Below are 26,861 nucleotides of genomic sequence, written 5' to 3'. Positions count from 1 at the left end.
TTTTTACACGAGGAATTGTTACTTGTGGTTTTGATGCTTGCTTGCGGTTTGATGGAGTCTGCTGCAATGCCACTCCGAACTCTGGGCGTGTCTAGCCTACCGTAGTAGCGATGTATAACCTCGACTCCCCAATCGATGCTCCACTTTCGGGAACGGGAATATTGACGTCGTTTACGAAATGCGAGTGATGCAGATCTATAGTCGAATGAGTTTGGACTGCTGTATGTTTTGATCAAAATACATTTCTTATTAGCGATTGCCGCTGAGCTATAATGCGACCAGCCAGCCGTCAATAAACGAATGAGTCTTTATTTCTAGTATATAGACCGGAGGCGACACCAGACCATAACTTTTCACATTTACAAATTCACAGAATCAATCCCGAGGTTTCACACAGGACAAGACGGTTAGACCACAACCTGAAAAATACAAGTGTAAATTGTTGCAGAAGCCTCTCATTCGAGGCGCCATTCTGGATAGGCATCCAGCCGTGACCATCGGCATCATCAGATGCTGCAACCTTGCACGTGCTTTGCCTGCCAAGTGTCTAATTTCTTGGAAGAGTAACTGAAAAACAAACCACCAACCCCATATGTTCAAGCAGACAGACAAAAACAGAAAAAAAAGAAGACATCAACTCCCATATTCCCGGCCTCCCAATCCTGGCAGAGACGACTCGAGGTCTGGACCTCTGTTTGTTGCAAAACACATCTCTGGCCAGGGAGCAAGTGACAAATATCACGACAAGTACATCCAATCTCTGGGTGTACTGATGGTATGAAATGATTGTCTTTAAAAGATTTTCCGCAGCAAGTGCTTCAACACCGCCTTTTTGCCCTGGGCGCCGGCCTTGGCCTTCTCCTTGCTGAAAATCTTGCGCGTCTTGATGGTATATGCCTGGAGCTGGGCCACGCTGGGGAACGTCTGGACTGGCGTCTCGCTGGTTCCCCGGTTGCGCGACCAGTCGATCAAGTCGACAATGTTGACGTGCTTCTTGCTTACAGCCTAGGTTGGGGAGTTAGCTCGACTCTTTTTTTTTTTTTTTTCCCCTCCATCGTTTTCCGGTCTATATCAGATGCTACTAGAGCTCACCTTCTTGCATTGAGTGCACGACTCGGGCAGTGGTTTGATGCCAATGGCACGGCAGAGCGTATGCCACGCCGTCAAATCATCAGTGGGGCCGTACCACATGTCCAGCTCGCTGGCCAGTGCGGTCTGGTACTTTCTCCAGGCCTTTCTGGAAGCAGAGCCGTCGGCCGCCCAGCCTCGGTGCTTCTCGAGGCGGGCAAAGGACTTGGCCGGCGGGTCGGAGGGATTGTATGCAAAGTCCTCGAACGAGAGGAAGAACTCGTCCAGGGGAGTCTTCGATGCCAGCTGCAGCTGCGTTTGGTGAACGGCGGCGGACTCGAGGTGCTGTTGGAGAGCCTCGTCGGTCTTGAAAGACCGGTCGCACGTCTCGCAGTCAAAGGTTGCAGCATGAGCGGGCGAGTCGCGAACGTGCTGCTGCAGAGCTTCATCGCTGTTGAAAGACCGGTCGCACTTTTCGCATTCGTAGACCGAAGCATGCGCAGGAGAATCCCGGAGGTGCTGCTCCAGGGACTCCTCGCTGACAAAGAGCCGATCGCACAAGGCACAAACGGCATCCATCTTGACAGTATGGAGGGATGGGGGGCCGTTAGAAGGAGTAGATTGGAGATGTTGCAAGATGCGGATGAAGGATGAACAACCAGGAATCAATGGACACCTGTGATGTGCGTTCAAGGGATGGTCTCAATGTTGAACAGATGGCATTCTGCAAGTCGGTCTCTGGTCTAAACTTATATCAAGGTGAGGAAATTGTGAAATCTGCCTCATACAAAACACAGGCACCCCCCAAAAAACTCCAGATTCGACAAACGCCGTTGATACAAGGTGTGGGGCTCTCCGAGTTGGTGGCGGAATTTTCATGCCATTGTGCCTCGAAGCTGGGCTGGTGCCTTTTGCAGGACCGGCCGCAACCCGCGACCTGCCGAGGAGACGAGGGCCATTTCAGGGAGAGCAACAGGGTCTCCCGCATACCTTGTCCGCGCCTAAGCTGCTTTTGATTGGACCAAACTTCTACATATACCGCCGGTCCCCAATGCGCCTGGCGGGCGTTTGCGGCCAACATGACAAGCCGGCATGGCTGCGCAAAAAGATGTCGGAGGGCGAGTGTGGTCGTTGTTTTGGGTCGCCTTCGTCACCTGATCCAAAGGATTCGTGGGTTTGTAGAAAAATGCGGCTGTGTTGGCTTTTGTACGAATTGCGGGCTGGGCAACGGGCAAGGACATCTCCACTGGTTGTGGGTCCTGGCCAGCCTGGAACAGTGGACCTGTACCGCTATCTTGGGCTGACCTAGGGTCGGCCCGGGCGAGAAAACATCCATCTCGGGACAACAGTCACTGAGAGGCCTCTCCAATCCTAAAAATCAAATTGAAGCTGTGGTTGATGCACAATTATGGATCATCTTGATTTTTCTATCTCTCAAAATCTTGCGATCAAACAGGAGTTTACCGAGTATTCCAACAAAAGGCATTTACAGTAGCTGCCATCCGACAAACCCCTTTTTGGATTATCTTTTTGTTTGCTTTTCCTCGGTCCGCTCTCGCCAGCACCTTCAACCCTAAAAACACCTCACATCACCTCACAATCAATCACATATTCTCTCATCACCACTATAATCCCTTGGCCGGGGAATAAAAACCGTCGCCGACACAGTCCTGTATTTCCCTTCCAAGACCAGCAGCTCCCGTTCGGGCCTGCACCCGTGTACCCGCCCGGGCGCTTGTTTGGGGAGTGGTTGCCGATGCCAGAGGAGAGAAAATACAGCAAATCATGGGAGGCTTGAGCAGAAATCCACACAGAAGAAAGCGACAGAGAATGCCCCGGCTGATGGAGAGGCCCAAACCCGGAGACTTGTGATAAGTCCGGGCTCTATACGCTCTTACAAACCCACCGTCTGCACGTTCTGCTTGCGTTTTCCAAGTCAAGTATCATACCGCTGGATTATAGTGACCCATTAGGCAGACAGGGCATACTCTCTTTCTGCGACCGTTCATCTGATATCGCCACAAGCCAGCCGAGCTGACATCTTGCACATTGTATCCAGTCCTGCCGACTCAATATCAAGACTTGATCCTGCGATCTACAAGACTGCAGAAATTGAGGGTCGAAATTAATCAATTAAGGAACAAGACATCCTCCAAATCCAAATCATCGATACGCTAGGACTAAACTGAACTGCATACAAGCAACGAAAAAACCAAACCATGTGTCTTTGTGTAGATTCGACGAGCAACGACAGCTCAGATAGCATCACTCAGACTGGCTCCAAAAGCCCCGACAGAGTTCCTGCTCTGCTTCAGCACGGCCAGAACGTCGGGCATCTCCTTGGTCTCCTCCAGCTCCTCAACAGCAGCCGGCCCGCGCGTCTCCAGCAGGTAAAGCGCCTCACGATAGAGCGCCGCCGCCCTTTCGGCAGCCGGTCTCTGCTGGTACAAGAGGACGTTGCGGATCCGGACCCATTCGTCAAACAGGTCCCTGCCTTGCGCGGGCGTGGCCTTTGTGCCGTGCATGTTGCCGGAGCAGCCACGCTCGCGGTAGAAGAATACCTGGAACGTCTCGAAGCAGCTGACATCGGCGCAGACATTGTCGCCTTCTTTGGGGCCGGTCGACTTGCCATGCTTCTTGCTGCGAGTGGACTGCCTACCCTTGGGAGTCCCCCAGCGGCCAGCCACCTTCTTGGCAACCTCCGACCAGAGGTGCTTAAAGTACTCGGCCAATGCCAAGGTGAGCTCGCCATACACCTGGGAGCGGGAGTATCCAGGCAGTGGCAGGACGACAGCGGGGCCACTAGCCCCGGCGTCGAAGAGGACGTCCCAGGCGTGGAGCAGCGCCACGGGCTCGTCGTTGAGGGCTTTGCTGAGCTTCTTGGCCATGCTCTTGAACCTGCGCGTGTGCAACTCGCTGCTGTCGGACAGGTTGTTCCAGATCATGTAGAACGTGAGGACCTCCATGGCCGTCTCGTAGGAGGCGATGCGCTCGAGGATTCTCTTGTGCCTCGACTCTTCCTCTTTGACCTTGGCCGCGAGCTCGAGGATCATGCATTCCGCGTCGTGGAGGGCTATGCGGCTCGAGAATGCTTCGCACGAGTTGGGAATTCCAAATGATCCAAGCATGTCCTCCAGGGGGTTGATTGGGAGCTCGTCGGTTTTGGAGGGGGGCTTGGTTCTAGGGAAGCACCGGGGGGTTTGATCTTTAGTTGTGGACACTACGAGGCTCCTGGGGTGGCTACTGGAGGAGGCCATTGCTGACTATCATGTACCGGGACGGGTCGATGATTCAACGACGATTCAACGATAACTGGGGGTTTTCTGTAGGTGCAGATATCTTTTTCAGGTTGAAGGCTTTTGGGCCAAACGATGAAATCCAATTCTGCCCGGTCGTCTACCCCCGACTTATATCATGGCAACCGACTGAACAAACCGAAGCTCGCAAACAACATCTTATAAAGACCTTTTTTGTTGCTTCAGACCCAGCTATCTCAAAGCGAAACCTCGTCAAGTGAGAATCAACAAAGACTTAGTAACGGAATGGGCCATTGCCAGTGTCCAAGGGATGAGCTACCCACACAGCCCAACCCGCCAGACAAAGATCGCAGGTATCCAAGGGAGCCAACCTGCCAATACACAATACACCAATCGAAGGTAATGCTGCATTTTATTCTACTGGGTTTGGTGACTAAGGAGTTGAAGAATAGTCGGCAACATACGACAAGAACAATGTATCCACTGTCAGCGGTCAACCCAGTTGTCTTGTTCGGCAAGCAGTGATCAACACTATTATCAGAAATGCTACAAATAGCAGCCAGGTACTCTTCAAAGCGCCCCTGATTATCCCAGAATGTGTTCACCATGCGCGTGCCCCTCTACTCGTGCGATGGTGCTTCCGCCCCTGATACAACAAGCAACCACCCAGAAACAGCTCAATCGTATTCCCTTGAAGATTACTGACGATCAAAACCCCCTGCTTGTCACTTGATGCCATGAACCCCAATTTGCAAGGCAGCAGCTGTGGGACGGGGACGACGGGTCGCCTGCAGACTTTAATGGAGAATCGTGGTGCTGATCGGATGGTCGAGAGCTACCAGCAGCTGCAGGCAATACTGGTCGTCTCTAGAATCGGTTTCTCAGGAAATCCAGTCGTATGTGTCGTTTTTGCTTGCTCGTTGCCGTCTGGACAATGTTGGCGGCTTGGCTGTGCAGACCGTCGTCAGCTGCAAGGAGGGATCCAGTCTACGTCCTGCCGCTCTGAATTGTTTCCACTAGCGTCCTCAACACGTCATGTGCACAAATCTCGAGTGTCTGGCTATACCTACATTGGCAGCCACATCAAACACTCCATGGAGGCGGTGCTGAATGAAACAAATGCCTCCATTCGACGTGACAGGGCCGGTCCGGAGCAGATCCAACTGTTGGATGACGTCGGTGTTTGGTAGAGCACCAGAGCCCCATGGCTTATATGGTCCCAGTGCCAATCGGGTACCTTACCCGGAAAATCCTGTAGATGATATACAGTTCTTTGGACAGGACAGGCCTGAATCTAGACACATGAATCTCCACCATGGAGGCTTGGTCTGGTAGATGCCATCATCACTACCAATAGCGACCTGTGAAAGCGACAAAAAAAAGCTTGGTTCTGTTGAGGGAGACGGCCAATCCACCGCCATCAAGGCATCCAGAGGCCGCACCGGTCATGTGGGCGTTCAAGGTTGCACAGCAGTGCGGCCTGCCTGTACATAAAGCAGTTGCTGGTGGGCTGGGCAAAAGAAAGAAAAAAAAGAAAAAAAGAATGCAGGGGCCGGTCTCACTTGCTTTCTTGTCGGAGTTTTGGCCCATAGCCAGCAGCCCAGACCACTGCGCCGCTTTCCCACAGCCTGATCGTCGATGTGCCTCGATGCACCAGTTTGTGTTTTGCCCAAGTCCAACTGCCACAGTCTTGCTTCAGCTGCATCCGCAGTTCCATATAACTGACATGTTGCATGATTGTGTGGTGATGGAACTGCCCTCGCACAGAAAACCAAAAATCGTAATCTGTCTTGGATGGACCTGTGAGAAATGGCAGTGCTCTTGATGCTTGGGAGCAGAGCTATTGTCGGTGGCAATCCTATCCAGCCACTTGAGAGTTCAAGGAGCCAGCTTCATGTTTCATGTTTCATCGCAAGCTCCGGCGGCCTGATAGGACCTCGTCGTTCTCTTGGAAGCGTTGCTGACGTGGTGACAGAAGGGCCCAGAGGCCTTTGCGCGGACGCCTACTGGTCACGTCTGCATGTTTCTCTGGCTGCATCTTTTCTCAGACGGCATGGCTCTTCCTTTTTTTGCCACCCCCTTGCTGCATAGCCTCGACGATATGGATGTGCGGCTCCGACAAGATGCTTGAGCCCCTTTGGAAAAGATGGAGGGTTACGGGACACGAACATCAAAACCAGTGTCGCCAATTGTCAGTTAAACTGGGACTCGTCTGCCGTGTTCACGTTCCTGCAACGCCATGTCGGTAGCTGCTTGCTGTCAACAAGAAATACCAAAATGCATCTCCGAGTCCAAGCTAGGTTGCGGGGGCATCGCGCACAAAGCGACATTGCCTTGCAACCGCTGACGGTCAACGTCAATGACGATGGCGGACGAGATTCCCAAGGCACCGAACGACCACCACAGTTACCTCCACAAATTCAGAAAGCCCTGCCCGGAAGCAAAAGGCATCCCGTTGTCCAGTTTTGTCGCCGAAACTGCCTGAGGCTCATTCGTTTGCCTTTGGCAGCTGTGGCAATACCGTGCAGCGTATCTTCTCTGACTAGACTCCGCCCTTTCCCCCAAGAGAGAAACTACAAAAGCTATAATGACCTTTACCAGCCATTGAAACCAGCCGCGGTAAATTAACAACCTTTGGTCCCAGAAGGTCCAAGCTTCAAGCCAAGACGCTAATGAATCCATCCCTAGATTATATACTTCTCTTTGGTCATAACCTGGGACATTCTCAGGATGCTGCATCAGATGTACCCTCGAGCTCCGGGACTCCATCTTGAGTGTTTTCTCATCTTGGAAGTCATCATTGGAATCGTTGCAACTGTGTGCTTGATGCTGGCTCCAGTTCTAAGTCGCATCGCCGACGCATTTCCGGAGGCCCTAATTATCACCGTCGTGGTCGTTGTTGCCATCACGTATGTAGTCCCTTGGACCTAACCAACGAGACCTTGAATAGCCACCAACTCACCAAGCTTAATCACGAGGAAGACTTGTCAGTGCGGCCATCATCGGCCTTTCCGCTCGGTTGTATCCGCGGAAGCGGCGCCAACGACGTGACTTTCTTACCGGGAAACCGACGCTCGCCTTCAGGCCCAACGGCACACTTCTCGCTGTATATACCAACAGTGACGAACAGCTGAGAACAATGCGGTTCGGCTCCCTATTCGATGTGTCGATACCGCGCAGATCCATGGCAAACTCTTCTGCGGCCCCCAGCCTGAATGGTAGCGCCGTCCATGACGTAGGAAGCACCTCACAGGAGGGTTAAGGGCGTGGCGGAGTGTCAAGCAGCGAGGTTGCACAGGCACCATGTCTGCATGCATAGCCCACATGAGAGCTTAGCCTCGAAGATTTGTTGGCAGCTCTAGCACTACTGATAGAATTCAATGTGACACCACCCATTTCTGGCCCTGTCTGGCTCCTGTTCTGGCATATTGAAAGTCCATCAGTACTATACTTGAAACATTGAAGAATGCCGATGGGGCTACCTAGCTGTAGTGGGTTATGGCTTGACTTGATGTAGAAGAGCAAATGGTGTGGTAGCGGCATGGCTATCATCATGCACTTTTGGGAGCGGTCTGCATGTCGTGTCACCGTTCCAATCTGGTAGTTCCTACCCCGAACACGACCAGCTTAAAAAAGTCGGCCAATCGTTCTTTCCTGCTGCCACGCCACATATTTCATAGGTAGGTAGGTACCTATCTATCTTACCTACCTAGGCAGGCCCCTACCTAGGTAGGCAGGTACCTTGGGTACTTAATGTCGGGGCTACCAGACATTGGCAGTGGCATACAAGTACTCAACGATCCCACAGGCTCTTACCCATTCCTGATCCCTCTGTATTGCAGCAGCCATCTTTCCGCAAAAGAAAAGCTACACCATATGTTCATCGCTTTCCACAATTAGGTGACACAGAGCCTGCAGCATGAAATCCACACTCCATTCCTTCAAAACTGCCCTAGCAAAGCGTTTCGAACCCTTACTCAAAATCCTCCCAGAACACGGATGGCAGCGCACCGGAATTTACAACATACTGCTTGCCTGTACTTGCGCCCTGATCTTATCCATATCTCTTTTCCTCTCTGTATCATGGCAAGAGCAGCACTCGTTCTTTGGCACTAGTCCAATACACCGCGGCCGATGTAAGGACACATCGAGACTAAGCATCATTCTCCATTTGCTGTTGAACATCATCTCGACCGGCATCGTGGCCTCGTCCAACTTTTTCATGCAAATCGTTACCTCGCCTTCTCGGCCAGAGATTGACAGTGCTCATGAATACCTCCGATCGGTCGACATTGGACTTCAGTCTCTGAGGAATGTGCGATGGCTCTCGCGCTCCAAAAAGATGTGCTGGCTCATTCTCTTGCTAAGCTCAATGCCCATCCACCTCTTCTTCAACAGCGCAATCTACGAGACCAAGTATCAAGCTTCATCTTTCAACCTAACCATAGCAACGGAAAGCTTTGTAGATGGGGCGGACTACTGGCTCCCAGGGGCGAGCTTGTCGCCATCAGGATCCTCCTCTCCAGTTCAGTCAACAGCCGAAGGCTTTGGCGACCCGATACCTCTCGAGATGTATTGGACTGAGCTGCCAAAATATGTAGCCGAGACAGCTCGAGATGGGGCGGGCTGGGACAGGTTGGATCCTGAGGCATGCATGACCGAATACAGAACCAGTCAACTGCGGACTACGTACAGCAATCTTATCATCATTGTCAACACTGGAGTACCCGAAGTTCAAGGATGGCGGCGCACCGATGTTTACAGCTTCAACAAAAGCAGCAACCTGTCAGCCCAATGGGACGCCCATGTCCCCCCATCGAAGATCAACTCCCTATGGTCATGGAATGCGTGCCATCTTGGGGCTGTACAGGTGATCTGGCAAATTCAAACCTGCGGCCGCATTCTTGGGCTCGGGACAGTCGCTCCGGATTGGAACAATGTTCCAAAGGATGTCGGGATGATTTCTTTCCAAGACGACGGAATGAACGGGACCACCCAGCTGAAAGAGACAGCACTGGGGTATATACCCCGGTTAAGAAGGCTCCAAATCAGCCACTGCCTGGCCAAGCCGATAGAGAGCTGCCAGGTTCGACTGTCCAACGTCCTGCTTTTAGTTGTCATCGTTTGTTTGCTCTTCAAAGTGGTCACATGCGCCGTGTTGGTGCGACTCCTGGAAAGTACGCCGCTGGTTACTCCCGGAGATGCCATCGAATCCTTCATATCCGCACCAGACCCTGTTACCCGAGGCTTGAGCACTCTGTCCTTTCGAGATGCTCAAGCCCTCGACTTCTCTCAGAGACAGCACTTTGAAAATCTGGACAGCGCCGTGGCCTTCACGCGACAGCCACGTCGCTGGCAGGCTGGCCCGACGAGGTTGAAGTCGGTTGTCTCAAAGGCATTGTGGGTTCAAGTCTATTACCCTGCATTTGTTGCATTGAGCGCCGTTTTTGCGGGCGTGATAATCGCCAACTTGAATGCCCCGTAAGTTCACATCTCAAGACTAGCCATGACGCTTCGTCCCATTAATCCTCTTCACCAGGCCTACCGAGTTTGGTAACTCCACAAACAGCGTTAATGTCTTTCAGGCTTTGGGAGACCAGCTTACTTATCTGCAAGTATTGTTGGTTACCAACATCCCTCAGATTGTGTTTTCTTTCTGTTATCTTGCTGTCAACGCGCTCTTCACCCAGCTGCAAGTCGAGCAAGAATGGAACTCGTACGCGCAGTCTTACAAGCCTCTTCGAGTTTCATACCCAACAGGGGACCAGACCTCAACCTACAGACTCCAACTTCCCTACAGGTACAGCGTGCCGCTTATGGCAGCAAGTATATTGATGCACTGGCTAATCTCTAATTGTCTCTACATAATCATTCTGGAGGGGGGTAAGTGCTCTGACCAAGTTGAGATGGAGGCAAAAAGTATAAATAGGACCAAGACTTGCTCACCAGCATTTGTTAATGCAACACTAGATCATGATTTTCGTACAACTATCGCCAGCCTCCAACCATATCTGGGCGTCTCCAAAGATGCCGCTGTCGCAATCGGATTCTCCAGCCAGTCTATAACCATCACCTTCATCTGTGGCTGCATCATCGCTCTTTCCCCCCTTCCTTTCCGATACCAGAAGCTCAAGAGCCACATGGTGCTGGGAGGAACGAACTCGCTGGTGATTTCCGCAGCATGCCACGTGCCGGTTCCGTCGCAGCGTTCCACCTCGGAGACGGCAATGTTGCGAGAACACAATCCTGAGGCGTACCTAAAAAAGGTAGCTCAGGGACAAGTTCGCTGGGGTGCGACGCCGCTACCTGCGGACCTTGCCCAGGAGGTGGAGGCAATGGAGCTGGGGGAAGGCGAGGAACCCATTATGCATCTGGGGTTTGCAGGACCGGACCACGTGGTGGAGGAGCCGAAGAATGGAAATCGTTACATCTAAATGTCTGTTAGTTGGCAATGTACGTCTCAATTATTGTTAAATCAGCCAGTTTGTATTGGAGTCGGCAAGGGAAACAAGGAAAATTCAATCGTTGTACGTGGTAGATCAAGAGCGACAAACTTTAATGCTGTGCACTTTGGTCCCACATTCCTGCACTCCACCGGAACTCGACGGTCGCTAGCCACCAAGTGGCCAAGCAGACAATGCTTCGAGGCCCTAAGGCTGCTTGTGAACGGCGCTAATTGACTGACGGAAGGTACGGGCCGCAGTTGTGCCCCTGCTACATACACCTCCACCGTGGAGCCCGCCCTAGCGCACCTGCTCAAAAGTAACGACGCTGCTTCCCGTTTGGCTGAAAATTGCCCCTTCCATCACTGCCATATTTCCGCTTCCTGGCCGGTGTCTGGCTGACCTTGACAGGCACTATTATCCCCAACGAACACGGAGGGTCTGGGCCTGGCCATGTTTGAGCTCCGTAGTTGAGAAAGAGGACCTTGACCTGCAGGCCCGGCGCCCGCCTCGAAATTTCGACAAATAACCGCTCGAATTCCGCCTGCCACAAAAATTCATCTGCCTGCCGCAGGACTGGGTCCATCGTTGCGAGGTCGATCAGGATGTGCACTTGCGAGGAGCGGCTAGCATCCATGAGGCTCGAGCCGAGCAGCTCCATCCACTCCCGCTCCGTGGTCGCGCTCTGGAACCGAGCACACTGCCGCGACATGCTCCTCTCGCTCGCCGACTTTGCGCCGAGCCGAAAAGCCTGCACGGCCAGGTGCTTTATGATGTCGACGCCCGAGATGGGTTCATTGCGGGTGTCGATCGGTCCAGCTCGCCGCCGGTGCGAGGACGATCCATCCTCTGCCGGCCTGGGGAGCGCCCACAGGATGGTAGACGCCTTGGCCTGCCGCTCCCGTATCAGCTTGAGAAGAAAGCCCCGCATGGCGAAGCGGGCATCGAAGCCGCCCTTCATGGTCGCCAAGCTGGACCCCGTGGCGGACGACCAATCGAGCAGCCTGGGCGACTCCCAGAAGCGGTTGACGACCTCGGGCGCCGCCCTGGCGCGGGTGTGCCGCCGCTGAAGCGACTGGTGGAACAGGAACGTCTTTTGTGGATCGCCCAGTCCCCCCATCGAGACGAAGGTCATGATCTGGGAGAACTGCAGGTCCGACAGCTGGCGGTTCGTGTTTATCAGCGTGCTCGAGTGTAATGCCTGCATGGACACGACGGTCTCGAGCTTGTCCATGACCTGGACCAGCATCCGGCTCATCTCGCTGATCTGCTTCTGAGCGCCGGCGTTTGTCAGTCTCTCGACCTCTCGGGCCCCCTCGTCTATCCGCTCCAGCAGGTCTTTGTACCGCAGCTCGGCGGGCCTGGTGATGCTGTGCAGCGCGTGGCGGAGAGAACCCTCGCTGCACCAGTCGTGCGCACGGATGAGGAAGCGGAGGATGTCTGCGTACAGCCTCCCGACGGCCTCGCGCATACGCTCGCCGGGGTAGAGGACGGTGGCCAGCTCGACGTGCGACAGCTTATCGGCGATCTGAGACATGGCTTTTGCTATGAGGCTCATCGTGTTCTCGTGGTTCTGGGCCGACTATAGTGGGGCACAAAGAATCCGTTAGCAGTAGTAAAAGTGTAGCTCGACTGGATCTCAGAGGTAGGCACACCATCAGGACAAGGCTCATTGATCCCCAGGCAAGAGCAACATATTCGGGATTTTGTTGCACAAACACATTGATCACATTGCTAAAGTGGTTGATCTTGGTCGCTGATTTCTCCAGCCACTTCCTGACCCTTGGGAACCTGCGGCCATCTCGGTACTTGGCGAGTGAATTGGCCAGCAGCGCCTGGACATCCTGAAGGGATCTTGCGTTTGCGACCAGCTGAATCTTCCGGCCGTCTTTGGTCAACTCGTCGGAGAATCGGTCCACTGCATCGACGAACGCCTGGCGTGCCAGAGGGGAGTTGTACTTGCAAGTGTCGTCCCTTTGTGGCCTTGTTTAGCATCAACGTACGACTTAACCTTCGTTCCTGCCTTGTCGGGGTACCTACGTAGACTCGTTTCTGTTACCAACGCAAGACCAGCTAGCAATATGTGGTGTTTTGATCGCATCATACATGGTGCCTAGTGGGAGCCCAAACTGAATCAATGATAGAGGAGCACAAGGTCGCGAAAGGGCTGGTACAACTGGTAACATTCAATAGCTCTCTCGCTTTGGATGTCTATTTCGAGACTATATATGGTAAGCGACAGCTATGAAAGGGCGCCATCGAGCAATTGGCCTGACTGACCCCTTACGATGAACTGCACCTTGCCGCACGACCACGGCCGAGCCCTCGGCCTCTCCCAATATACATGCATTGCTGCGCCCCTCACCCTCCCGCAGCTGTGTGGAAGGGCAGCCAACCACGTTGCGTCAATACTATCCAGGCAGACTGATACTGTCGTGCCGCAAAAAAGTTCATAAGGCCATGACCGCGCCCGACGCTGAGTGGCTATCAAGCCATAGCTTTGTGCTGGCTGTTACGGGCAATAAACCTTGGTGGAAATATCTGTTGACGCGTCCTTTGTTTCCGAGGGTTTTTTGTTTGTATCTTGTCTGGGTCAGGCACTTTACAACCCAACTTCTCCTCTCGCATGATTGGTTGCATGCTGCCCTATTGCAGCCCTTGTAGCAGATGGTCCCAGATCCCGCGACTGACCCCAAAGCTCACATACGGGAGGGTGCAAAAAAGAACATGGGGAACCGGAGCAGCTTTCCATAGTATGGAAACGAGAGAAACTACGGCGAAGCCACATAGAAAATAACGACAGGGATAGTGTCTAGTGGCACAATAGTAATCATTGAGGGATAATACTCAAGGTCTAGACTAAGAAAGAGACCCTAGTTAACGAATGACGAAGAGCAAAAAAAAAGGCAACTATAGGGAGTATGACATCTGTCTCTTGGACAATACGAAACCTGGTTACACAATTGGCCCAGCCTTGCCAACCACTAGACTAGCACGAATACCACGATTCATCATGACATGAACCATCGCTGAGCAAACGTGGCCGACCGAAGCACTAGACTTGGTCCTAACCAACGCTTTGTGAATATCACCCGGGTTGCACCATTTCGCGAGATCATACGACAGCAGACGACCATGACATAGTTCCCTTGGCATTTTGGCGATTCTACAAGTTGCAGCACCGGAAGGACTCCTAGGCGGTAAGTTTTTTTTTTTTTTTTTTTTTGTTCCAAGAATGAAGAAGGTCTCGCATATGATGGCGTGCTTGGTAGATACAAAAAAGACTGGTCTTGCTGTCGCTGACGAGAACATATTGTGGGTAATGCCTGCAGCTTGAGGAGTGAACCCAAGACGCCCGGATAACTATGTACGCTTCAATGGGGCTATTACTGCCGTTGCAAAAAAAGAAAAGAAAAAAATCCCAAAGTGCTAGGTCTAGTTAGAAACAAGACGGAAGCCGAAAATAGCATCTTTATAGTCCAAGGGTGAAGATAATGGACCTTGACGGTCAAAGGCGTGACCGAGTTTACCGAAAGGCTGCATTTCTGTGCTCCTTGCAAGGATGAAGCTGATGCATTGCTCATACTATAAAGTCGATTGTATGTAGCTAAAAGAGTGACCAAGGGAACATTACCTGGGCAGATCCTTGTCAGGTAAATCTCCCACTGTTCTGACTGGCTCTGAGTGGGCGCATCTGAATCAGCTTCCCTAGTTCCGCGACCCAGCTCACCGCTGCACTTACAAGGCGGTCGATGGGAGTTGGGAGAGACGGCTCGACCACCTCGGCCCAATTAAGTCACAGGGGTTGTATTAATGGTGAATATAGACACGACCTAACCTTGCGTCGCCCATGAGCGATGCATAGAGCAGCGTCGAACTGCAGCCTGGTAGTACGAGTCGAGAGTTTTTTTCGGCACGTCTTTTAAACGAATCGCGGGGGCTTATTTTTGGCTGTTCCTCCTTTTTTTTACATGTAATCGCTGCGGGCATACACAGTTGGCGGGCCGAGCGGTAGTATTGAACCTGCAAATTCCGGGATTTATGCATCTTACTACTAGTTACTGTATTTATTCATGAAAAGAAGCTAATCCGTTCCACTGCGAGCCAAGACTTGTACCCAGAAGCATATTCTTCCTCCGTCGTGGATATTTAGTAAATACCTTTTTTTGCTATCCCCATCAAGCCTAGCAGCTTACCCACCTGTCTATTCGGTTCACATCCGATTCCAAACCAATCTTTGCCCCTTTTTCTTTTCTTTTTTTTTCCTTTTTGAAATACCCCAAAGCCACCCCAAAATATGCACGTCTGTAAGCTCCTGGCCCTTTTGGCCGTCACCGCAACGGTCAGCGCCGCCCCCATCAGGCAGCAGTACGACACCGTCATCCGGCACCGCGGCGGCGCTCACCGCCCCGGTCGCGAGGAAGATCCCGACTCGCCGCGCTCCTCGGTCGGGTCGAGTGCTACTCCGGCCGCGTCGCAGTCCACCACTGGCGGGTGGCACGGTGACGATTCCGACGACGAGGTCACCAGCTATTACACGGCGCCGAGCTCATAGGGCAGCAGACTCGTGGATGTGTGACGAGCCGGGTGGGGAGTTTGGTTCGCTAGTGGGAGGTGAAAAAAGAATGGATACCTACGCGGTTTTTTAAAAAAAAACAGAATTTGCCTGTACTGATCTTGGATTTCCCCATCTTTTGCATTTCTTTGCTTTTTAGCTCTTAGAATTGGCACCATTTCATTTCAGACGCTGCATTTAGCTTTTCTTGCTTTGTATTTTTAAGGCGCCAACAAATTGGCAGTCGAAGTGCCCTTGCTCTATCTATCCTACAGCTTGGACCGTGTCAGTGGCGCTTGTGTCAGGATGCCCGAGAGGTGAATGCTTTTTGCCAAGAGGCATACAAATGACAGACTGCAGTTTTCATAATTACATACAGGACTCTCTCATGATTATGATTAAATTCTGTTCATGCTTGGTAATATTTACATATTTGGAAGACATGCATATATTTAGACGAATACATGCATATCACCTTGCGTGAGCCTGACTCGGGGGTGACCCCTGAGCTGGACAGTGGCACACGCATCCTTGATTGTTCAAGTGAAAACCTTGATTAGCTATTCTAGACGCCTGTAATGAAGGCTTAATATAATAAATATGAATAAATCATGACAAGTGTAGATTGACGCCGATATATTATTTGGAGTCAAGATGACTAGGTGGTGTGTTCGGGGCAGTCACGTGCAGCAGTAGTTGTCAAACAAACGAGGACTGGTCCGAGAACCGCAAACCAGCTACCCAAGGAAACTTTTCGAAGAAACAGGAGGATGTCGTCTCGACGTGGGCTTGGCGGGGCCTAGACGGCGGCCTGGCCATCACCACCAAAGTGATGCACGACTTTGCAGAAGCTCTATACAGACCAGGGGTCCACTGGCCTGAGCGCTTCATGAAGCGCAATCCCGAACTCAAGCGCCAGACCCTCTCTTCACCAACATCAAGTTTGTCCGATTGGTGCGAGCCAGCTGCGCGAGGTGCCGCGACGGGCGAGCCCTTCATCGGCCGCCTCAACGGTGAGGCGACTGTCCACCCTGGTATCTTCCAGTGGACGGGCGGAAAGCTCGGCGCCGTCGAGGAGCTGCACGCCTGGCTGCTCAAGAACAAGGAGGGTCAGTCGAAACTACTGGTAGGAGCTGCCCAGCCGTCTCGCGGACGACTTTCCCGTCCGGTTCACGCAGGGCCACCTCTCGGGTCGCAACATTATTGTTTGCAATGGTTGCGTCGCTGCCATGATCGATTGGCAGACTTCTGGCTGGAATCCCGAGTACTGGGAGTATTGCGGAACGATTCGTGGCCTCGACACCCGGCCGGCGGAGTGGGACACCCTCGGACAGCACGTGCGGAACTTGTTTCCCGCGCGAAAATACCTCGAGTATATCTTTCTTGCCATGTAGCCAATCTGGAAGCAGGGAATCTCGGAAGCAAGAAGCCTGATTCGGAGAGCAGAGATGGCCCCGTGCTGCTCCGGCCGCATCTCAGGTAACACAGCACCACCCTCGTCTAAGCAGCTAGCGCGTAATCGATCAATCGGAAGATGCTGCCGCGTGGTTTTGGGGTGGTCAGGCCCACGCCGGTGAACTGTGACATGCAACGAGGACGGCACGGATCCGATAATCGGCGGTGATACTCCACACGTCCCTGTTATATCTTGTGCTGCTGGCTTGTCGATTCCCCTCCTCCGCTCTCCTTCTTTCCTCAACTCCAGGATAGCCACATCCTTTTGTCAACATCACGCTCAAGATACCATCCATCAGCCATACTCACCTGGCACCCGCTCTCCAACGATGCCCTCTACGAGGCAGCCCTCGGGGTCTCGACACAGCAAGCTCAACAGTCAAAACCCCAAAAACCAGGATCCCAAGAAGCAGGACAAGGGCAAAGCCAAAGTGGAGGCCGAGTCTGAGCTCTGGACCCAGTCCCTCGTGGTGTACATGTTCCATGGCGAGCCCGACATATGGAACAACCGCCACGTCCTCGTCCAGCTAGAATCGGCCCAGAACCCCCACTTCCACCAGACGGTTCACGTCCTGCGCGTCGTGGACGAGATCGACAACGACAAGGACAAGGGCGCAGACGGCAAGAAGAAGGGGTCGAAGCAGAAAATGCCAAAGGCGGAGCCGACGGGCGAGCGCGCGTGGAAGATTGACCGCTGCGACCGCCAGGTCGATTGGACCGAGTCCAAGTTCTACATGGGGCACCTCGACTCCGGGCTCGTCTATGTAAACAGCCGACACGAGAAGCAGGTTGCCGACGTCCTCGCGTCCCAGCCGGTTCCCGATCCTGGTTTCACCGACCAGGGCAGCCAGATCTGGCTTATGGGAGCCATGCACAAGCTTGTCAAGTCTGGCCTTCAGACGCAGGACTGGTACAATTGGTGGGAGGCTGAGTTTCTCAATTTTCTCATGGTTGAATCGACTGATGAGGTCCCGTGAATGTGGACGCCGCCGGTACCCCGTCAAGTTGTGATTCGAGGACTGCCAGAATGTGTTTTGTCATGTGTTGCTACTTTTTTTTTCTGATCTCTCTTTTCGTTCGGACATCAAGCCAGTACAATTCGTTTTTATTTCTTTGCATGCTGGCCAGGGGGCGATAGTCTCGTGCGCCAAAGGACTAAAACAGTGGTTATCCTTTATACTTGTAACGTCGGTGAATAAGGCCTGTTCCGAATTCCGCGCCATGACATTTGTGGTCTTCAGACCCTTGGTAAATGAATTCCGAAAGAAAAAAAAAGCAAGAAAAAAGAAGAAAGAAAAAAAGCTTGAAAACCACGCGGGAAAGTACGAGTCACGGGTTGCGAGAGTAAAACCTGTTTCGAAACATCAGTCGGTGATCATGCCACTTTCCCGTTTGGGCAGGTCTGTGGCCAAACAACAAACAGACAAAACAGTTGAACTTGCGAAAAAAATTACACAACAGTATAAAATATAGGACATGCAAATTCCACGCTCTATCACATACGACCATACCCACTGGAGTATACGGGATCCCGTCCGCTCTCCCCTAGTCAAACCAGTGAGGGCCGAACTAGTACTCAGGTGGGTGACCACTGGGGAATCCTCGGTGTTGTATGTTTTTGTTTCCCTCTTCCTTTTTGCTTACACTATCTATGCAGTTCCATTTCCAATTCCATTTCCATTTACATGGAGTTTGTTGTCCCAAATCTCACTACTATATTTTGGGCCAAAGTCTTTGACAGTTGTTTTTTTTTTCGAGCACTTTATCATCTCAGTGTCCTTACAGAAACGGTTTGGAAAGTCACGTCGACAAGTATACGCCGTCCATCTCAAGCAACAGTCAGGTAATTGAGCCAGTTTACGGCGGCAGAAAAGGTTCGCATACTTGGACCAAATAAAAGAATTTAATTCTTGGTCTAAAAACGAAACACTTGAGCTGCAATGCCATACCCTAGCGCCAAGCCTCGATGACCTCGCGAACGGTCAAGGGCTTAATGTCTGGAAACATGTCGACCAGGTTGTGCTCCGTGGGAAGGTCGTTGTGGCCGTTGTGAATATACAGGCTCGCCATTGCTACCGCATATGTCACAGGCTTCTCCCTCGGCGTGCCTTTGATCGCCTTCTCATACGTCGGGGTCATGGTCACTTTGCCCTGGGCAAGGTCCTCCACCGAGTCGTAGTAAACTTTCATCGGCTCGCCCAAAATCTCCTCCGCCATCTTCACCGCTTCGTTCAAGGTGAGGCGGTTTGCGATTATCGTGTACCGAGTCGTCACCCATTTCGGAATGCCGAGCAGTGCCACAGTATACCGGGCCACGTCCCGCGTGTGAGTCAGGACCATCGGCGTGTTTCCGTCGCCGGGCACGGTGGCGACGCGGCATGCAAGGTCCAGGAGCATAGGCGGCGCCCTGGTCAGGCGCGTCGGGATGCTCGGGGGACACCAGTAGTCGAGGAAAAGGCTGTTCGAGACCAACGTGTACTCGAGATTGCTGGCCTCGAGGGCGGCCTTGGCCTTGAACTTCCATCTAAATACGGGCGCAAAATCAAGCTGGCTGCACGGCGGCGGTTAGTCTTTTTTCATGTTTTGGTTGAACCGGAGTCATGTATGGTATTTGCCTCTCGGAGCAGCCCAAGAGGGGTGGAGCGGTGATGTGAAACTTGCTCTTCTTGGTAAATCGCGCCAAACTCGCTGGGAATAAAACGCTTCGTACAGCTTGCCTGCTCGGCAGCGGCAATGAGGTTCATCTGAGCCTGGCCCGAGTCATCGGTGTCAATTGCTATCGTAGAGACGACAGTCTCAATCTGATACTCTTCCAAGACACGTTGAAGGCTCTCAACGTCATTGTAGTCGACCGCAATTTTCCGCACGTCCTCAGAAGCTTTGCGTGACAATACCACGAAATCCGTCACGTTCTTCTCGACCAGCGCGTCAACGAAGGAAGCGCCGAGGCCAGTCGAAGCGCCTGCTAGTGCTATCTTCCCACCCATTTTTGTCGGTATGGGTTGTTTGTCTTTCGAGATAGCGCAATCAATTTCAAACAGCTAGTGATAGCATGGTATGGTCAGGACGAGACGAGATTTGTAGGCTGCTATATATCGCCCGACTGCTGAGGGTTAAGCCGAGACCTCCAGAGATTATTAATTCGTCTTGTAATTTACATCCGGGACCGCTTCCGCTCAAGGTGAGCATGTCATGTTACAGTCGGTGTGCAATTTGATTGCAACCTCCAAGGTGGGGGGGAGTGACCCTGTTGTGCTGCAATATTTTCGCACAGGTGCTATACTTATACTCGTGAGCCATGAAAACAGTCGATGCCTTCCTTGGCGAATCACTACGTGGTATGAGGCCCCAAGTAAGTACTATAATAAACTTTCGGCCCTCACACCGATTATGGTGGTAGGGATAAAAATTTCCTCCTATGGCACAGTTGCTCAATGGTATGGGGCTTATAGGTATTTCCGGCATTGGTAATAACTTTTGCGAAAAAAATCAAATTCCGGTATTTGAAGCTCCCCGCGAACAGTTAAAGTTGTTGAAAACCCACGTATAAACGTACGGTGACAGGGGAGGGAATTTTTCGCACGATACCATAGTATTCTTTCTGACTGTGGCCCCGCCTGATTTGACTGTGCTTGCCACCTACTACCACCCCTTACCACGCATTGAAACCGCCCATTAATATCCATTTGAACTTGTGCATTTTGAAGATTAAAAATTAAGATTATATGTATTAAGATAGCGATCTCCATAGTAGAAAATATTTATACATGCCAAAGTATAAAATATTAACGGGTGGTCACGGTTGCGTGCGTGCAAAAATGTAACGGTTTCAATGGGTGGTGGTGGGTGCGCATATGCAACAGTATAGCGGTCTTGGTGGGATAGGGCTGCCAATTGCGTGTGGGTGGAGGTGCGGCCTTTTCCGTGAGTCCGTGACGACTTTCGGCAGTCCACGTTTGGTCAATGGCGGGAGTGGTGTTGGTTATGTAATCCCAAATCAGATTCAGATGATGAGTCGAGCTGTCCCCCGTTCAATAGCGCCAGGCTTCTGGTCCTTCTTCACACCAAGGAATATCCGGACGCTTTCCCCAAGCCAAAAAGTATAAAACAACCACACACAATACACTGATTTCTCTGGCGCAAGAAGAGGCGCGGTTTCTTGCATCCTAGGGGCCCAGATTCTTCACTCAAACAATCCAAACAAAAGTTGAAATTCTCGTGCCTTCAAGGCGGCCAGGCCCAAATCACCAGGTGGCCGTCAATGCTGACCACATATCCAAAGCATCCATAAATGGTTCTGGAGTAGAGGCAGGCCGTCGAGAAGGGATCCCACACGAGGTCGTCTTTTTTTTTCTGTTTTCTAAGATCGATACAGAGCGGGCTTTTTTTTCATGCCCGTTGCGCCCAACTTCAAAGCCTGCAGCCAGAGGATGTCGATTCCTTCCGATGCATCCTGTGCCTTGGTCTTGTGAGATGTCGGCTCGAGTATGTCACTGAGTAGTCGCACACCCAGGCTTGGAAGAGACGCTTCCCAGGGGCGGCTCCTATCCTTGAAAATTACGTAGGGGTATGGAAAGCACCAGACGATGACACGGCGGGAGAGTGGCAAACGTTGCATGCAACAACCATGACCGTCGTTAGATCCAAGTTTCCTATCTGGGAGAGCATAGCCCTCTATTGCGACTGCTGCTGCTGCTGCCTGTTTCTAGCACACCCGCATTCGTGCTGCTCCCCCGGGCCGGGAGTGACCCCTTGCATCGTGCGGGATAAAACATGTTTGTTTTTGGTGCTATTTATTTTCCTTTGGGCGGTCGAGCCCGACTCTTGAAATATGCTGACCCAGGCAAACGGCTGCGTTGAATTGATTCCGCTCAGTTCAATTCGGGATGGGCATGGGCCTCCATGTTCTGCAGCAAGGAGATGCGGTATATTTTTAAACTATATTTCCGGACCCTGCTGGCATCCAGGTCTTCACCACTACAAAATCACCAACAAAGCCCTGTTCGCGACTCGAGTAGTCTGCTGATTAGTTAGTCGGGCAGCCCGAGATGGCCCCATTCTTGACATCTTGGTATATTTGCGGATTCTTATTTCTTATTTCCTTTTTTTTCTTCTTTTTTTTAGAAAAACAAAACTATAATTACTTGCTGAAAGCTAGAACGTATAAATTAAAAGCAGATATTTCCCATTACTACAACTAAACATCCCTTCCATAGCATCCTAATCAAGCTTTCAATCGACCAACAGTGCCTATATCCATTCATTCTCACACACAACTGGAACAATTCTTTTTCTTCCAAAACAAGCCCTTCATCTCATCTTCTCTCTCTCTGCAAGCCACCCACGCAAGACAAAATGCACTTCTTCAAGCTGATAGCTGTTTTGGCCATTGGTATCACGGTCAGCGCCATCCCCGTCTCCCCGGCCAGCAGCGTCGGGTCTAGCAGTCCTCCCAGCAGCGTCGGGTCTAGCAGTCCTCCCAGCAGCGTCGGTTCAAACGGTGACGACGGCTATGACTCTGATGGCTCCGTTACGAGCAGCTGCGTTACCTAAAAAAAAACTTCCTAGGTCTCGGAAATGCTCTCGAGATGTGGTGATGGGGTCGATATCCAGGGGTGAGATTGTACTTGGCTGCGTTCTGTAAGGGGGTTTTGTTTGCAAAAAAAGAAAAAAAAAAAGTTGGCGCACATATTTGGCTTCACTGATTGTTGTCTTTCCTTTCCATTCCTTTTCCTTGCCCTTTTTTTTGCATTCTTGGTTTCGTGATTGTAAATCTCGAAATTAGACAACCAACTTCCTCCACTCTTTACTGTACCGTGGATCGTGACATTTTGCCAACCAGGTCAAAGTAACAGGTAGCCTCAGAATTCAAGAGAATAAGCAAAAAGACCGGCATCTGCCTTGGCAATATTAGTTACTACCTTACTGAAGTTCGCTGATAGACACGTGAAAAATGGGTGGCGAATCCGGAGTGCAGTAGACTCCTATCGTTTGGCGTCTACAAGTACGAAAATTACCGAGGTGCTGCGCAGCAACAGGATGAGAAAGGTTGCGGGTGCTTAAACCGTCGTTGCGCAGAGACCTAGAGATACAGGATTTTGGCCTGATCCGCATTGCGATGCCAAAGTCTTTGCATGGCTAGACTAGTACAAGGCGATCTACAGGTATCATAACTCTGGCCATGTCCCGGATATGATAGCTGTAGGCCTTCATTAATACATCGGAAACACAAAGAGTGAAAAAGATTCAACACTTTCCCGCTCGGGACATCCAGATACCTTGGCCTACATATGGTCAGGGACAAGATCCGAAGACGGCGGAAGCACAAGTGGAATTTCGCTAAGCAAAGTAGGCAGGTGGATGATTCCGGCAATAATTCTTGGCCTTGATCGCTGTAGAAAAGCCCGCTTCATAACCTGATTGTTGGGCCTGAATCCTGATCTGAATCCGTCCGGGCATTTTGTCATCCGCCAGTAGAGCACGAGGCCGCAGCTAGTCACTTGCTCAATCCATTCGCCCACCATTGATGACTCACCAACGACGGGAATGACAGTCAACATGTCCAGTTTGACCGTCAATGCAAATGTACCCAAGGAAAACCCCATCATCCAAGCCACCTTCTGGAATTTAAGAAAAGCACATCTGAACTGGCACCATACTGAAGGAAGATGTGCATACTGTCAAAAGCTTTTGTGCAATTGTCGATGCATTGTCTTGATTTTCTCAAGGGTGAGTGGTACAAACAATTGTTAGCTAGATGATTTGGAAACGTTGACCAGATTGTGGGACCAGGCAAGCCTTAGGGAACATCTTGCGAGGAATCCTGCCGGTACAGGTCTCGAGGTATTCCTCCACGGAACCGAACAACTACCCTGGCGTTAGGGCAAGCGCCTGCAAGCAACAAACCTCGCGCGAGCTCAGAGTTTCCGCCGCGATCTCCCAAACAAGCTGAAAGAAGTAAGCTAAGGCCATCCTCTTTTGGCAAGATGAGCGAGGGATCTTGTTCAAGTTGCTCCAAAACCAGGCCACAAGAGTTTAAGAAATCCCCGTAGTAAGCCAGAACGTGCGGAAGTGACAAATCGTAAACTATTTCATCGATTGCATATATATCAGCGTGGTGAGCTCAGTTTTCTGGGTTTCCCCACCAATGGAGCTTTATCATGCCATCTTTTTGATGCCCGCCCGGGATTTTGTACTGCATTTTTCGAAGGTTCTCAATCGTGTTGTCTATTTCGACAAAGTACTTCTCGCCATTGATTGGGGCATCGAAGCTGAAAAATGCAGTAAATATTATCAATGAACCGCTGCAATTCGGGGATCCAAGGGTGGTAGCAGAGGGGCGGTAACATTTAAATGCAGCCAAGCACAAACGCTTCAAGTCCTCCTCAAAGCTGTAGCAAGGGCCTAGGAAACCCTCTAATTGTCTTTTGCGCCCAGGTTCGGAGAAACAGTTGAGAGCTGATCGGTGCAAGAACTGTATGTGTTCAGAGAAAACTCATCCGTCAAGTTCGGCAAAGGCTGCGTAAATTCCAACAAACCTTTCGTAACCTTGTCCAATTGGCCATGAACGACGCCCTTGCGATGAAAGATCTCCTCATCTATCATAGCCCGGCTAGGAATATCGAACGGGAAGTCGTGGTTTTCGAGATCTTCAATCCAGGGGTATACCAATGCGGTCCGACGACGGTTCCAGCTTCGCAAAGTCAGCATAATCATTATAGCTGATATTCTTCGGTCTAGCGGTCCCATTTGGGCGAAACGCTCATTAAATAATGGCTCTAGGCCACTGGGTATACCTTCGAGCTCATGGCGAGGTGTTTTGATTGTGAAGCGTTGTTTGAGACTATCCAGCAGGGACTTCACGACGAGGCGGGCCCAGAGGAATACACCATCAGCTTTGTCAACTATCGAGGTGGCGAGGCAGTGAAGCTCATGTGGCTCATAGTCATGATTCTAAGACAAAGATAGCTGGTCATCTGTGTAACAATAGATATCTTCTCGGGTAAGCTTGTGGAGATGCACCCTGAGGTAGGAATTGAACTTCTGAAGGAACTCCTCAGGAGGTCCACTGCTGGCGCAAATTTTCACGTCCGGGCAGCGTGCCCAGCTCTGAAGAAGGACTGCCGAGTCCCCCTGATCTGTTTCTGTATTTGCTTCGAATTCGTCGAGGCTTTCAATCAAGAAGCAAAATCTGTGATCGTCAAAACCCTCAACGGCTATGATACGGCTTAGGGCAGCCTTGAGCTCTGGTATACGGAACGACTTATCATTGTAGGTTCTCAGCTGATATGATCCAGCTGACAACTGCCTTGCTTGTTTGGGGCCGGCGCTCATCTCGCTCCTGACGAGCGCTCCTTTCGTATTCAGAAACTGCTGGATGATTTAAATTTTGTACAAGCTCTCCGAGGTCTTCACTGTTGCTGCTCGTTTCACTAGCATCCTTGCAGCTCTTCCAGTCTTCAGAGTGAGGATCAGAGTCAGTGCTGTCTTTTCGGTCTCGTCGTCAAAAGCTGTCCCGGGACATCCAGCTGCCATTCAAAGGTCCCAGATCCTGCGGTAGATACGCTTTCTCCACGGGAATACATACTACTGAAGCAAAGTCTCCTCAGTATCGAATTCTGGGCTGATGTCCTCTCGCGGAGGGCTTCCTCAACTCTCAGCTGGAAACCTGCAATGGTGGTGCGTATTTCTTCCATCGGCTCTCTAAATTTATGATTTTGGCCATACTCTTGAGCTGCGACTTCGTCCTGATTCCTTTTGCAGATTTGATTCGTCTCGTCCTGGGCCTTGGCAGGGGCTTCTCTCTTGGCTACGGATAGACGCACGCCTTCGGTTTGAACTTCTGCTGCGTGCGCTTTCAGTGAAGCTTGTCCCTCACTGAGTACCATAAGCTAGTGGGGAGTAAAAAGAAAGATAAAGGAGGATAAAACAACCCGACTCACATCATGACAGAAGTCATCCGTACCAAAACTTGGCCTCGGAGAGAGTTGAGCTTTTGCTCCATATTTGCAATTTTCTTCTCCTTGCACATGCTTTTGCTTTCGACTCCGAACTTGAGCTTGAAGTCGTCCAACAGCATGCTCAGCTCGGCGGCTAAACCTTCACACTGGCCAGCGAGCTCTCGCAACTTGACCCAGGCTTGCCGTCTCGAGATTCTGTTGTTGCTGGTACCTGAAGTCAATTTGCGACGGCCTTGTATTCGTCGAGGACATTGCTAAGCTACACATGCTGCTCATTGCCTCCTGCCTTGTACAGATCGTACGAGCCCTTGACGAGTTTCGTGGAGAAGTCGATGGAAGTAATGATGCTGGAGGCAAGGCCAGCGGCGGAAACAGGATCCATCACGACTTTGAGCAGGATAGCGATCCAACAGGCTATTTTGAAACGTTTGGTTTGCTAGAAGTGCGATTACTTCAGTTTGTACCTAGTTAGAGCTGTTACTCTTGATTGGTATGACTGCCTTTTGTTGTGAGGTGCTCATTTTCCAGGTTGCGACGTATGTAGGAAAGGGCGCTGGGCCTCCGCTCAGCCCGGCCGATCTTCAGCCTGCTGTTCGTGAACATTTCCAACTAACTGATCAAGATGTGAAAACGAGGGGCAAGGCCTGTCCTATCAACAAATTCAGCCGTAGACGTACAGACCAATGGCAGCTGGCCGAATCGAGGTGCAGAATAGAATTTCTGCTTGGATTTGTTGGTCAGTGTTGCTTATGAGTGATGCACGATGACAGCAGCCCCTCAGCAGCGGAAGGTGCGAAGTAGAAAAACAGCCAAGACAGGCGCCCACCTAGATCATCTACGCAACAAAGTAGGGGTAGGCCTAGATCACTCAATGGGTAGGTTGGTACTTACGCTTCAAGTTAAACCCACCCCGGGTTCCTCTCACATACTTTCTCATGTCACTAGACATGAAGCTACAGGGTCCCTTTTAGTTTATTATCAAGCCAAACTTTTTTGTTTGGGAGGGAGTTGAGGTGCTTTATTACCTAGCTTAAAATCCTCCCTCTCCCTGTCGTTTATGCTATATGGCACGTACTTACTGAATTGGCGATGTTCCATCAGGCAGTGACTTGGAGAGAGGCAT

The 26,861-nt window shown here is 51.3% G+C and overlaps 12 protein-coding genes and 1 non-coding gene across 13 annotated transcripts; 6 read left to right on the top strand and 7 right to left on the bottom strand.

Annotated features, from left to right (window-relative positions):
- Nucleotides 1–301: 301 nt before the first annotated feature.
- On the bottom strand, nucleotides 302–2,247 carry MGG_03030 (uncharacterized protein). The gene is made up of 2 exons (XM_003720609.1): nucleotides 1,093–2,247; nucleotides 302–1,005 (listed from the first exon to the last, which is right to left on the bottom strand). Exons 1-2 carry the CDS (start codon nucleotides 1,645–1,647, stop codon nucleotides 793–795), a joined length of 768 nt encoding a protein of 255 aa, XP_003720657.1. The 5' UTR covers nucleotides 1,648–2,247; the 3' UTR covers nucleotides 302–792.
- On the top strand, nucleotides 1,946–2,377 carry MGG_17885 (uncharacterized protein; the record flags this gene model as incomplete). Its single annotated transcript, XM_003720608.1, has 1 exon — nucleotides 1,946–2,377. The coding sequence occupies one exon, from the start codon at nucleotides 1,946–1,948 to the stop codon at nucleotides 2,375–2,377; it is 432 nt and encodes a 143-aa protein (XP_003720656.1).
- Nucleotides 2,378–3,323: 946 nt separating this feature from the next.
- MGG_03032 (uncharacterized protein) lies at nucleotides 3,324–4,325 on the bottom strand (the record flags this gene model as incomplete). Its single annotated transcript, XM_003720607.1, has 1 exon — nucleotides 3,324–4,325. One exon carries the CDS (start codon nucleotides 4,323–4,325, stop codon nucleotides 3,324–3,326), a length of 1,002 nt encoding a protein of 333 aa, XP_003720655.1.
- Nucleotides 4,326–6,301: 1,976 nt separating this feature from the next.
- On the top strand, nucleotides 6,302–7,587 carry MGG_14989 (uncharacterized protein; the record flags this gene model as incomplete). Its single annotated transcript, XM_003720606.1, has 3 exons — nucleotides 6,302–6,944; nucleotides 7,014–7,234; nucleotides 7,308–7,587. The coding sequence occupies exons 1-3, from the start codon at nucleotides 6,603–6,605 to the stop codon at nucleotides 7,585–7,587; spliced, it is 843 nt and encodes a 280-aa protein (XP_003720654.1). The 5' UTR covers nucleotides 6,302–6,602.
- Nucleotides 7,588–8,178: 591 nt separating this feature from the next.
- Nucleotides 8,179–10,759, top strand: MGG_14988 (uncharacterized protein; the record flags this gene model as incomplete). Its single annotated transcript, XM_003720605.1, has 3 exons — nucleotides 8,179–9,806; nucleotides 9,865–10,208; nucleotides 10,296–10,759. Exons 1-3 carry the CDS (start codon nucleotides 8,245–8,247, stop codon nucleotides 10,757–10,759), a joined length of 2,370 nt encoding a protein of 789 aa, XP_003720653.1. The 5' UTR covers nucleotides 8,179–8,244.
- Nucleotides 10,760–10,993: 234 nt separating this feature from the next.
- MGG_03034 (uncharacterized protein) lies at nucleotides 10,994–12,849 on the bottom strand. The gene is made up of 3 exons (XM_003720604.1): nucleotides 12,809–12,849; nucleotides 12,424–12,742; nucleotides 10,994–12,350 (listed from the first exon to the last, which is right to left on the bottom strand). The coding sequence occupies exons 2-3, from the start codon at nucleotides 12,439–12,441 to the stop codon at nucleotides 11,082–11,084; spliced, it is 1,287 nt and encodes a 428-aa protein (XP_003720652.1). The 5' UTR covers nucleotides 12,442–12,742; nucleotides 12,809–12,849; the 3' UTR covers nucleotides 10,994–11,081.
- A 3,306-nt stretch (nucleotides 12,850–16,155) lies between these two features.
- On the top strand, nucleotides 16,156–17,755 carry MGG_17884 (uncharacterized protein; the record flags this gene model as incomplete). Its single annotated transcript, XM_003720603.1, has 3 exons — nucleotides 16,156–16,449; nucleotides 16,568–16,660; nucleotides 17,078–17,755. 3 exons carry the CDS (start codon nucleotides 16,156–16,158, stop codon nucleotides 17,753–17,755), a joined length of 1,065 nt encoding a protein of 354 aa, XP_003720651.1.
- Nucleotides 17,756–18,279: 524 nt separating this feature from the next.
- Nucleotides 18,280–18,395, top strand: MGG_20358. Its single transcript, XR_001729813.1, has one exon. It is a non-coding gene; the product is annotated as a 5S ribosomal RNA (ribosomal RNA).
- On the bottom strand, nucleotides 18,304–20,089 carry MGG_03036 (uncharacterized protein). The gene is made up of 2 exons (XM_003720602.1): nucleotides 19,440–20,089; nucleotides 18,304–19,329 (listed from the first exon to the last, which is right to left on the bottom strand). Exons 1-2 carry the CDS (start codon nucleotides 19,763–19,765, stop codon nucleotides 18,729–18,731), a joined length of 927 nt encoding a protein of 308 aa, XP_003720650.1. The 5' UTR covers nucleotides 19,766–20,089; the 3' UTR covers nucleotides 18,304–18,728.
- Nucleotides 20,090–21,188: 1,099 nt separating this feature from the next.
- On the bottom strand, nucleotides 21,189–21,536 carry MGG_17883 (uncharacterized protein; the record flags this gene model as incomplete). Its single annotated transcript, XM_003720601.1, has 2 exons — nucleotides 21,189–21,327; nucleotides 21,493–21,536. The coding sequence occupies 2 exons, from the start codon at nucleotides 21,534–21,536 to the stop codon at nucleotides 21,189–21,191; spliced, it is 183 nt and encodes a 60-aa protein (XP_003720649.1).
- Nucleotides 21,537–22,501: 965 nt separating this feature from the next.
- On the bottom strand, nucleotides 22,502–23,302 carry MGG_17882 (uncharacterized protein; the record flags this gene model as incomplete). The annotated part of the gene is made up of 2 exons (XM_003720600.1): nucleotides 22,502–22,678; nucleotides 23,067–23,302. 2 exons carry the CDS (start codon nucleotides 23,300–23,302, stop codon nucleotides 22,585–22,587), a joined length of 330 nt encoding a protein of 109 aa, XP_003720648.1. The 3' UTR covers nucleotides 22,502–22,584.
- Nucleotides 23,303–23,336: 34 nt separating this feature from the next.
- Nucleotides 23,337–24,039, top strand: MGG_17881 (uncharacterized protein; the record flags this gene model as incomplete). Its single annotated transcript, XM_003720599.1, has 2 exons — nucleotides 23,337–23,507; nucleotides 23,571–24,039. 2 exons carry the CDS (start codon nucleotides 23,337–23,339, stop codon nucleotides 23,658–23,660), a joined length of 261 nt encoding a protein of 86 aa, XP_003720647.1. The 3' UTR covers nucleotides 23,661–24,039.
- A 1,005-nt stretch (nucleotides 24,040–25,044) lies between these two features.
- Nucleotides 25,045–26,861, bottom strand: MGG_03037 (uncharacterized protein; the record flags this gene model as incomplete). Its single annotated transcript, XM_003720598.1, has 6 exons — nucleotides 25,045–25,235; nucleotides 25,366–25,669; nucleotides 25,744–25,933; nucleotides 26,002–26,152; nucleotides 26,630–26,691; nucleotides 26,818–26,861. The coding sequence occupies 6 exons, from the start codon at nucleotides 26,859–26,861 to the stop codon at nucleotides 25,045–25,047; spliced, it is 942 nt and encodes a 313-aa protein (XP_003720646.1).

Source organism: Pyricularia oryzae, chromosome 7, assembly GCF_000002495.2.
Source record: "Pyricularia oryzae 70-15 chromosome 7, whole genome shotgun sequence".
NCBI classification, from domain to species: domain Eukaryota; kingdom Fungi; phylum Ascomycota; class Sordariomycetes; order Magnaporthales; family Pyriculariaceae; genus Pyricularia; species Pyricularia oryzae.
The sequence above is the reverse complement of the archived record's forward strand: the minus strand, read 5'-3'. Positions and strand labels throughout refer to the sequence as shown.